Source organism: Gallinula chloropus, assembly GCF_964237585.1.
Source record: "Gallinula chloropus genome assembly, chromosome: 10".
NCBI classification, from domain to species: domain Eukaryota; kingdom Metazoa; phylum Chordata; class Aves; order Gruiformes; family Rallidae; genus Gallinula; species Gallinula chloropus.
This window is the reverse complement of record NC_140095.1, coordinates 2,685,088-2,696,855: the sequence shown is the minus strand read 5'-3', so window position 1 is coordinate 2,696,855 and position 11,768 is coordinate 2,685,088. Positions and strand designations below refer to the sequence as shown.

Here is an 11,768-nt window from a genome sequence, read left to right as displayed (position 1 = left end):
TGGGAGAAGGGCACCCTGAAGTGCCTGTGACAGCACATCCACACCACAGGAGATGTATCTCAAAGCATTGTGACCATGGTTATGTCTGCCACAGCAGGTATAGCTCTGAAGGGATTGTGTTCCACCTAGAAGAAGGTACACCTTGAAGCATCTGTGGCTGAGGTCATGCTGGAGCACCTCAAAGCATGTAGCTATGGTTAATCCCACAATAGAGCAGGGATAGCCCTAGAAGGGCTGCAGCCACATATAAGGCCATGTTGGAGCAGGTTTCTTTCTGAAGGAACTGTGGCTACAGGTAAGGCCATGCTGGAGCTAGAAGTTGAATTTAATATACGAGGGGAAACATCACCAAGATGACAAGATGTGTGTAAACATATTCCATCACCCTGCATCATTCTGACTGTTCTTTGAACCTTCAGTGTCCCTCTTCAGTTCGCCTCTTTCAAACCCCTTTGTGTACAGCTACACCAATCATTCTACCATCTCAAAGGAAGCCTGATTCTGCTTCAGTAACTGAAAAAATATACAAGAAAATAATCTCCATCACCAAAACAGTACCTCCCATCTTATTTGATTGTAAAGGTCCTCGGCAGTTCTTTAAGATAAGTTTAACACCTCAGTTAGTGATATACTTGCAGACTGTGTCTTAGACCTTTTCCACTGCTATGTAAATCATCATCACTAGTCATAATGAGATCAAAGCCTGATCTCTTTCCTGGTTTAAACTTCTCCGAAGTTAGCGTTTGGGAGGGGATCAGGTCACTTCAGACAGTGATATTAAACACATAAAGGACATACCTGATACATGCCCTGAAGCAAAGAATTCAGATCTTCAGGAGAAATACTGACTCAGAACAGTTTTCAAAGCAAGTATATCTATTACAGAGTCCAAGCTTTCCCCTCTCTTAGTCTTTACAAGTTCTTCCCATGCATAATAATCTAAATTTTGTCCCTTGACTAATAGAAAGGGGAATCACTTCTACTGGAGCTTGTAGCAATTTACTTAAACTGGCAATGTGATATGGAGAGACTTAAAAGATGCTTTTACCCATGGGCTACATATTTTGAGCAGAAGTGGTCAAAGGAAGCCCAGCCTGAGCCACTGAGGATCAATATCTGAAGGCCTGTGTGGAAAGCAGAGCCTTTGGAGCTTTTGGAAATAATTTGACTAGCACAAAAAAACCCCAGACATGATATCTAGAGCTAGAAGTATGCTTTTAGTTCTGTGAAGCTGCCTCCAACTTCATTAGCTTGTAGAGATCACCTCATCTGTTAGAACACCCACCCCCGTAAGTTGTTTGCACGCTCCTTTTCCATCCTGGCATCCTTCATAGTCTAACTGCAAGAAAATACACACTGTAACTTTTCCCTCTGCTTTTCTGGGTCATTCAAGCACAATGGGCCTCACCATGCTTTCAACTTCTCCCAAACTGCAATTAGAAGTGAATTTTATCAGTTAAGCTTTGATAAGTTATGCTTTGCTGACTGACATGCCAAACCCCACGCTTGCACCATCGGATCCCAGCCAAACAGTTACTAAATCTGTATTGTGTATGTAAACCTCCTTATAGAGGTTGATCTGGTCAGTGCCTGCGTCTCAGAGCACAGCAAGTACCACTTTTAGGCCAGTTAGAGGGATATTGGTGCATTTCTAGACAGTACTTCGCTAACACTGATACAACTCCAGCAAAACAAGAAGTTGAGATCCATGGCTTTGCTAACCCTAGAGAGACCCATCGCCTCCAGGCTTCTAGTTTCCGTTCTTTTTAAACAATGAAAGATAAAAACACCCTTGGCTGATATGCTATTCCCCACAGTCACAGGGTAACAGCACACTGAATCCCTTAGTGCTGACTCTTATCCTCCATTTCACACTAATGAAGCAATGAAACCCCTTACGGATGCCTGCACTGTGCATGATGTACCAAAGGCAAACATCCTCACACCACAGCTGTCAGGTTGCAGGACTGAGAAGCTGTAATACATGCTGTTGCCATGGTGCCACCCGCTGCCAGAACATTACAAATAGGATGAATTATCTGATGTGCACTGAAGTAATTTCACTCAGCCTGCTAAGAGATTACTTTTATATGAATCTCCAAGTTCTCCTTATAGAAATTCAGCTAAGGACTTAAAAGTGATTCTCACCACCAGAATGCTGTCAAAGAAGATGCTTTACAGAGTGATAGCTGAGTTAAGAGGTACCTGCACTAGGTACTTGGTTACAGTCCAGATTTCCCAATCACGGTGCAGTTACACTGTCCTGTTAAGGCTCATTCAAACTGAGAACAAGCCACCAAGCAGCAACTGTTTTCATTGCAGATTTAAAATCCAAAATATCTCAGATCTTTGCAGGAAGCATGAACTGCTCAAGCAAGTAAACCAAAACACTACAAACAGTTTTAAAAACAACTTGTTGTGCAGGGTAATGCTCAGATACCATTTTGAACTCAAGTTCCATCCATTCCAGACAACATCCCAACAGAAAATAAAACTTCATCAATATAAAAAGCTGAGTATGTAATATCAACATTAAAACAGTTGAGGAAGTTGATTTCTCAGTCACCAGCAGTCAGCATGAACCCCTGACTGAAATGGCACGAGCAGTGCCTGATTCCCAGCAACCAGGCTCCCTGCATTGCAGGAAGCCAGCACTCTGTGGGCTGATTTTACAGCTCTGAGGCTGAGAGCTTACAGTTTCCTAACTAGGAGACTCCCCAAGTCACAGCAGGCAGGAAGCTCAGTCCACAGATTGAGTCTCATCAAAGCTTTGTTCTCCTGCGAGTCACAGGAACACACATTTCCCTTCAAACCCAGCCAGCTAGTTGAAAAGTACATGAAATAGGGAAAAGCCAGCTGAAAAACTGATCCACCTTCCTGGATTTTGTAAGAACAAAACCTTAGACCTGCATTAACCAGAAATTCCAATAACAACAAAAAGCCCCAGATGAGCTTCATTACTGTAAGAAACTAAAATATTCCAAATCACCTAAAATTTGGTGCTGAGAATTAACATCTAACCAAAACTGAAGCCAGCTTCACTCACTTGCTATAGGGACTTTGCTCTAAACGTTGTCATGGATGCGTTTGAAATTGGACATAGGCACTTAGTTATAATCTTTTAAATCACATTTTTAAAAGCTAATCAGTCTTTAAAGGCTAAATGTTCACTAGCTGTAGCAGTAGTACAAAGGAAACTGCTTTTTGCATTGTGTTGCTGAATACAGCTTTATGTCCCATACACACAGGGCTGCTGGCAACGCCCCTGTTTTGGCTCAGAGAAGGGCTGTGTGGTGAAACATACCTTTCTGATCTCAGTTATTTACAGATAAAACCTTGAAAACCTTGCTTGCTTCTTACTCAAACCTAACTTTGACTGGTTTGCATTGCTCACCAGTACCTATAAGAGACAGTATTTGTAGAGAATCAGATGCACCCCCCAAAAAAAGAGATCCTACAGAAGGTTTCCCTCTACACCCCAAAAGAACCTTCGTTGTTATGGAAAAAAAAGATTAAGGGTGGGTGCAGGAAAGGACACAAAACCTGCAGCTGGTTTGTTCTCCCTAAATTTTGAAAGGATTTAATAATTTAAGCAAAATAAGGTTAAATTAGCAGGAACTCATTCACCTTGTTCTAGCATTGCCTTATGCTGTACACTGCAGCAGCGTTCCTGCCCGTGCAGGCAGCCCAGAGATACTCCCACACCTGAGCCACACTGTGCACCCAGTCCCCTGTCCCCACAAGGAACAGCTTGGGGAGGGGTTTCCAGGTTAAATAGATCAGTACCAAGAGGCCTATCTGAATCATTTATCACCTTTGCAAACATAAAACCCCAGTTTGGTATGAAATCCTGCAACCCCCAAGCAGGTTTCTAGTGGTTTGACACGTGTGCATGCAGCCACACGTGGACACAGCCCAGCAAGCTCGTTTCTGGAGGGCTGAGGAATAGATCCAGGTACTTGAACAGAGTGAATATTGTAAGGCAACCAAAAAGAATTATTTTTGCCATGATAAACTCCCATAACACACACAGAGAGCTACTGTCTCTCCAGGGGAGATGTCCTTTTGTACATAAAAAGTTACAGCTCACATTCACGTTGATTTAGTGTCACATCCTTATGGGATCTCACAGTATGGGACCTGGTGCTTTGCATCCCAATGAGTGTTTCTACCTGTGCAGCTGCATTACAAGCAGCCACCTGATGGCACTGTGGCACCAGTTTCAGCGCCTTCGTTACAGGCGTTTTTCTGTAAAATTGGGCTTGGAATATTTTCTCCCAGCTCATTTGAAGACAAAAAGTCAAAGGAAAATGCATTTTGTCACTTTTCTGGTTACTGCAGCCTAACTCCAGTGGCTGGCAGACTACATCCATCAAACTTCAATCTCAGCTGAGCTGGCCAAGTCATTTCCGAAAGAAAAGATATTAAAATGCAATTAAGGATCAGCCAGAACCCAAAGTCCTTATAGAAAAATGCCTTAAGCAGGTTTTTTCTGTTTAATTTGATATTCCTCTGAATTCTTTGAAGTTTCAAACCCAAGGCAAGAAGGGAAAGGTAGAGACCACCTATTGTATAAGTCATTGCAGTTTAACACTAACTGATACCAGAGAAATTGGAGAAAAACAGAATGACTGTTTTCACTCCATCAGATGTCTGAATTCAGGAGCAGCAACAGCAAATTTCTAGTCCTAACAGACTGAAGTCCACAAGTTGCAACAGGACAATTCCCAAAGGCCCATCTACCTCCTGATGAGCAAAAAGCATTAAGGAAACTGAGTGTGTCCCAAGGAAACATCCAAAACAGGGAAAATGGGTATTCTCTGCTCATTACCCTTTATCAAGGGTAAGAAGATTCTTCATTACTTACATCACAGCATGCCAAATGCATTCCCTTCAGCACCTGCAAACTAGACAACATATTGGAAAACAAGGGCTCCTTTGCTGCCTGCATTTTTAGGTTTCCTAGAAACAGCTGCATGAAAGGAATATGGTTACACATTCACATCATCATGTGCAGTCAGGTCACAGCCACAGAATGCCTCCAAGCAGCAAAACCCTGGGATGCAGCACTGACCCAAACCAAATTAACTCTGTGCTTCAGTTAGAACATTTCCCTCTTTTCATCAGCTTGCAATTATTAAAGTGGATTTCTTGTTAATTCAGTGAGCTGAAGAGCCAATCTTGCCCCTGCTTGCAGTTAAGTAATGCTACAGTGTACTTACTCATGGCCAATCTGACATGGCATTTGTTCCTGTTCAGGTGTATCATGAAGACCAGCACACAGGAACAGCATCATGATTCATGGTGAGGATGAGCTAAAAGCTGCAGGCAGCTCAGGCTGCTGCAGTACTGCCCAGGAACTGTGAAAGCATTTTGACTTCAGTGAAGGCTGACCACCTCTACAACTGACTGTCTTATATAATTAAGACCTGGAGTTGAGGCCCCTACAATGCAGGAAGAAAAGTTATTGGACCTGTGTGTTAATTTGAAGGATGGTGCTCCACCAGACTCCCCTCACAGAGCAGACTGCACACAGTAGAAAGACACATAATGTTGTAGACAATTTAAATTGTCACATCCACACAAGAACCCAGTGTATAGTCTTAGTTAAGAGCAGACATTCAATGAAAGAACTGGGAGAAGTAGCTCTAGTACTTAATTTACACTTGTCATGGTTTAACCTCAGCCAGCAACTAAGGACCACCTAGACCCTCACTGCCCACCAGCAGGACAGGCAAGAGTGAGGAAAAACTGTCTTTATCTCAACCCAGGAGGAAATAGGTAAAGCAAAAGCCACACACAAGCAAAGCACACCAAAGAATTCACTCTCCACTTCCCATCACCCACAGGTGTTCAGCCACCCCCAGGGCAGCAGGGCTCTAGTATGTGTAACAGCTGGGAAGACAACTGCCCATCACTCCAAACTTCCCCCCCCTTTCCTCCTTCCCCCAGCTTCATACACTGAGCATAGCATCATAGGGTATGAGATATCCCTTTGGTTAGCTGGGAGGCAACTGTCCCAGCTGTCTCTTCCCAACTTTTTGTGCACCCCCAGCTACTCACTGGCAGGGCAGTGCAAGTTTTGACTGTGTAAGCACTGCTCAGCAGGTAGCAGGTATCTTCCACAGTTTAACACAAATCCAAACCACAGCCCCATACTGGCTACTCTAGAGAAAATTAGTTTTAAACCCTTGTAAAGTTATGTAAACAGCAAGGTCAGAATGGCCTCTAACCCATCATGACCACATCATCTAATGAGCAGGTACTAAATCCTGGAAGCAGGTACTAAGTCCTGGGTATGGCTCATGGCAGTAAGTTAGTCTTGCTTAGAAGCTTATTCAGGCTCTACTGTAATTGCTTGTCAGAGTGCTTTGGAAAGAGTCTGTTTCACTACCTACACCTCAGGTGTAACTGAAAATAGACAAGTCCAGGATTACACAGATTAGCCTTTATTAAACTACAGAAGTACAAGAAACTTAACTCATAGAAGCTTCAGAATATGCATTAAAGGTCATATTGTGGAAGTGGCATGTCAATTATCTCATCCAGGGTAGCAAGCAAGTCAGTAGTTGATTGTAGCAATCCTGAAAGTTAGAAGTAGAGCAAGCCAGTTTCCCATGAACCCAAAAGTTCTACTCCAACATAAACTAGCTCCCAGTGGAGTAGCATAAGCCTCTTGAATGACCAAGGGAAGTATTTTACTGCATAAGCCAGTTGCACCTAACTGATAGTTCACAGTGCACTGCAAGAGATGGCTCAGCAACATCACTTTGAGACCACTACCTCTCATACTAGGGTCACCCAGTTCAATTCAGCTTGAGTATACACACCAAGAGCTGCTTGATACCAACATGCTATTGCAGTGAGGCCAGCAGTAGCCATTCAACCTCCCTCCCAAATCACTGAGCAGCACTGGAACTCATGCTAAGCTAAGTTTCCACTTACTAGACTCCCATGGAATCTCTTCAATCTTCACAGGTGAAGGAACCATGTTCACAAATTTGTCATATGTTCTTTCAAATACCATGAGGGGAACACCATGCAGGTTGATATTGCTTATTCTGTGCTCTTCAGGAAGATCAAAACTCTCAAAGTCTGTTTAAAACAGACAGTGTAGTTCAGTAAGTGTACAATAGCAGTAGTCTAAGCAGCTGCAAGTTCTCCTAGATTAAGTGATATCAGGTCAGGGTAATTTATTAGCAGTTATACCTTAATTATCCATAACATCTCATACACTAGCACTTTTCAAAAGAAACATGACCAGCAGGTCAAGGTAGACGATTCTCCTTTCTACTCCACTCTAAGACCCCACTTGCAGTACTGAACCCATCTCTAGGGCCCCCAGTACAAGAAAGATATTAAGTCCAAAGGAGGACACCAAGTTGATCAGGGGGCTGGGGCACCTCTCCTATTGCAGGCAGGTTGAGAGAGTTTGGTTTCTTCAGCCTGGAGAAGAGAAGGCTCTGGGGAGACCTTCCAGTACCTCCAGTGGGGGTGTGAGGAAGCTGGAGAGGGACTGTGTCAAAGGGAAGTGACTGGACAAAGGGGAATGGCTGGAAGTTGAAAGAGGGGAGATTTATATATTAGGAAATCCTTCCCTGTGAGGGCAGTGATGCCCTGGCACAGGGTGCCTGGAGAACCTGTGGCTGCATGTGGATCCCTGGCAGGGTTCAAGGCCAGGTTGGATGGGGTGCTGGGCAATCTGAGCTAGTGGAGGGTGTCCCTCTCCATGGCAGGGGTTGGGACTGGGTGAGCTTTGAAGTCCCTTCCAACCCTAACCAGACTGATTCTATTATATCCTGCAGCAGGAATCTCTTCCATTGCAAATGACCATCTTGGCATACACTCTGAAGATAAGCCTACCCTCCAGTACCATTTTGGTATTCCTTGGAATCCTTGTCAATCTATTGCCATGTAGTGAATTGAGGCTGTAGCATGCCTGACTCTTTGGAACTCATTCCCTGCCACCATGATAATGGACTCCAACTACTGCATGTACAGAGCACAGGCATTGCTATTAGAGAGAAAGAAGAATGAGATGGTGTTCCAGAAGCAGCCAGCACCCTTATGTTGAAGGACAGGAGAAATGCAGTACTAGCTTCTTTGGCCAAGCTATTGCAGCAGACTCTTATAGCATCACTGATGAAAGCCAAATTGTTCTTTTCAATTACTCTAGCAGTTCTTACCTTTAGGATCAAAAGGAAACATGTTTTCTGTTTCTGGCCAATTTTCTCCAGCCACTACATCACAGCTTTCTACTCCAGCAGTCTTTTCAGTAATCTTCAAGAGAGAAATTCACAGTGAGCTACTGCAGTGGCTTTCCTGTGTTCTACAGGTGTCATGGTTTAGCCCCAGTCAGCAGCTGGTCTACAGACCAGTTTGCTGCTGCCAGAGTCTCCTCAGTTAAACCTAAATTGTAAAGCATTCAGCACAAGCTGAGTATGTTGTGCTGTATTATATGGTGGCAATAAGTCACAGCACTACCACCCCCAGGTTCATAATACCAAACTCCTGCTATTTAACATGTAAACAAGATGTTAATGCAGACTATTGTCTTCAGAGCTGTTTCTTGCCATTAAGTATCCCCTAAACTGTTGTACTCCATGTGCCTTTGCAGGTGCACTAGTTTTGGCTCAAACAGAGTTATTTTTCCTCTTGGCAGCTCACATGCCATGTTTTGTGTTCATGATAAGTACAGTGTTGATAACACAACTGTTTTAGTTACTGCTGAGCAGTGCTTGCACAGAGTAGAGGCCTTTTCTGCTTCTCACCCCACCAGCAAGTAGCTGGTGGTACATAAGGAGTTGGCAGGGGGCACAGCTGGGACAGCTGACCAAAGGAATCTCATACCATGTGATATCATGCTCCACAATGAAAACTGGTGGGAAAGTTTGCCAGGGCTGCCATTTCTCAGGGACTGGCAAGGAACTAGTTCTGATATTATTTTAAGTAAGTTGTTTTAATCTCAGCTCACAAGTTTTCACTCTCATCTCTCCCCCATCCCATCAAGAGGGCAGTGAACAAGCAGTTGTGCAGTGCTTAGCTGCCTGCCAGGGTTAAGCCACAACAGTGAGCAAGCTGTGCAATTCCTCCCCCAGAAGCATGTTGTACTCACTTTGTTTGCAGCACAAGGCTGATTTTTCAGTTCTATCTTCTCCATCTTGCTCAGAACTCCTCCAGTTCTGTTCACATTTCCAAGGGCCTTTCTAACAGAGTGAGGTGCAGCTGGAGGTGTACTGTTCAGTTTTTTAGGAAGTGGAGTGTTCACTTGTGTTCTTTCAGATAAGACTTTTGCTAGAGAGTGGATGGGAGGAAAAAATACATACTTTAGGACCACATAACACTTAAGCTACCTCAGTAAGTATATGAGCTGGAAAACTAGTTGTCAGAAATAATTGCTCACCATCATTCAAGAGCATCAGCCCCATCTATGACAAGTTTTCAGTGGTTGATAAGCTTAACAGACTCAGTTAGATAAGTAGATAAAAGACCATTAAGCAATTACTGCTCAAAACAACAAATAAGAATGTGATTTATGCATTTCACTTGACCCCCTACTAGCTTAGGGCAGAATATACACACAGGGTCCTGAAGGGAGTCGGAGCTGATTCTTAGTAGCACCAACTTCACTGTTCTCCTTATCAACAAGGATTACTGTTGCCGTCCTCTGGTTGGAGAGACCACTCTGGAAAGCCCATACAGAAGAGAAAAAAACAGTCTTGTCATTTCTTCCACCACATTTAAGAACAAAAGCATTAGAGACAGCATAGCTCACAGCTGGCCCCTGGAGGAGAGGGAACAAGCTGTTACCTCACACCATTTCACAGTAGCTTAGAATCATAGACTGGTCTGGGTTGGAAGGGACCCCCCAAGGATCATAGAGCTCCAACCCCCCTGACACAGGCAGGGACACCAACCTCCAGGCCTGGAGCTACACAAGGCTGCCCAGGGCCCCATCCAACCTGGCCTTGAACACCCCCAGGGACGGGGAATCCGCTACCTCTCTGGGCAACCCCTTCCAGCCCCTCACCACTCTCTCTGTAAAAAACTTCCCCCTAATATCTAATCTAAACCTTCCCTCCTTTAGCTTTAGTCCATTCCCCCTTGTCCTGCCATTATCTGCTCTTTTAAAAAGTCGAATCCCCTCCTGCCTATAAGCTCCCTTCAGGGACTGGAAGGCTGCAATGAGGTCCCCCCGCAGCCTTCTCTTCTCCAGGCTGAACAAGCCCAGTTCCCTCAGCCTCTCTTTGTAGGGCAGGTGCTCCAGCCCTCTAATCATCCTTGTGGCTCCTCTGAACCCTCTCCAACAGTTCCACATCCTTCTTGTATTGGAAGGCATCACTGCTGCACACAGCGGGTTCTTAGCCTTAGAGCAGCCTGTTTGAGTTCAGGGAAGCAGCCAGGCCTCTAGCAACCCCACAGTAAGATGCCCACTACACTGGATTTACTTGGCCACTTCTCGGCGGCGCCTCCGTGCTTCCCCCGCACAGGGACGCGCACAGCGCCCCGCGGCGGCGGGGCCCCAGCAGCCCGGAGCAGGAGCAGCGGCTGCGCCGGGAGGAGAAGCCACCAGAGGGCGCCCCGCACAAGCAGATACACGACTCGGGTTCTGCAGCCGCACCCGAGGCGCAGCCCAGCCCTGCCCGGCGCCGCCAGCAGCGGCGGGAACCGGCCGCTGCCGCCACGGCGGGTAAGCGGCCCCCCCGCCAGAGCTGCCTGAGGCGGAGCTGCCTTTAACCGCCGCGGCCTGAAGCCCAGAGCGCTAGCAGAGCCCGAGCCCCACACCCGCAGGCCTCACGCCCCCTCCCTCCCCTCCCCGCACACAGGGAGGGCCCCACTATTAACCCGGCCGCACCACCGCGGGACGACTCACCCCACGCACCAAGGCGGGAGCCAACCCCCAGCACCTGAGAGGCAGCCCCCGGGCCCCGCCGCCGCGGCAGGTTTTAAACCGCTTCCGCATCGCCCATTGGCTGCTTCGGTTGACGCGCAGCAGCCGATTGGCTCAGCGGTGCCGCTTCCGCCCCGCGGCTCCAGCCCCTGTGCTGCGGTGGCGGGGCAGGCGTCATGTTACTATGGTGACGGGGCGGCTCCGCCCCGGTGGTGACTGGCCCGTGACGGAGGGTGGCGCGAGGCGGGGCGGCCTGCCCGGTAAACAGGGGCTGGCGGCGTCGGGTTCTGTGCCGCGTTTCTTCCGGGGGGGGGGGGGCGGCGGCCCCTGAGCAGGCGATGGGGGCTCCGGAGAAGCGTCCGCGTTCTCGTTGGGCCGGGCCTGGACCCTGGCGGGGCGCCGCTTCTTCGCGGTCACCCCCTTGCCTCGCCTTCGGGTTAGGCGTAGGCGCGGGCTTGGGCGTCGCGCAGGGTCCCGTCGGGGCCTTCCGGCCTGTCCGCGGGCTCTGCCCGCACCCGCGGCGGTGCCTGAGCCCGTGTCCCGCTCCGCGCCGGCTGCGTGCGGAGCTGCTGCGCTTCCTCCCCACCGCCTGTCCTGGCAGAGGCGAGAACCACCGAGAGGAGCTTCTCTTTGAGCACCGGCGCTTGTTTTGGCGACAGGATTTACGTCACAGCGTGGGGCTGCTGGCTGAACTGAGTGGTACAGAGCCATCCTGAAGAGCGGTGCCAACAGGTGGTGTGGAGCTCTAAGGGTTTGTTGGAATTATTGTTGTTGTTCTGTTACAGGGGAGAAGGCAAAAGGGCGTCAGGGACGGTAACAAACACCGCTTCTTCGGGAGGAGCAACCGACCTGAGCCTGGAGGAGCCAAAGAAGATGG

The 11,768-nt window shown here is 47.3% G+C and overlaps 1 protein-coding gene across 1 annotated transcript; it reads right to left on the bottom strand.

Moving 5' to 3' along the window:
- Positions 1–6,504: 6,504 nt before the first annotated feature.
- LOC311195320 (securin-like) lies at positions 6,505–10,963 on the bottom strand (the record flags this gene model as incomplete). Its single annotated transcript, XM_084268701.1, has 7 exons — positions 6,505–6,584; positions 6,946–7,095; positions 8,187–8,280; positions 9,116–9,294; positions 9,583–9,685; positions 10,438–10,747; positions 10,908–10,963. 7 exons carry the CDS (start codon positions 10,961–10,963, stop codon positions 6,505–6,507), a joined length of 972 nt encoding a protein of 323 aa, XP_084124827.1.
- Between the last annotated feature and the right edge of the window lie 805 nt (positions 10,964–11,768).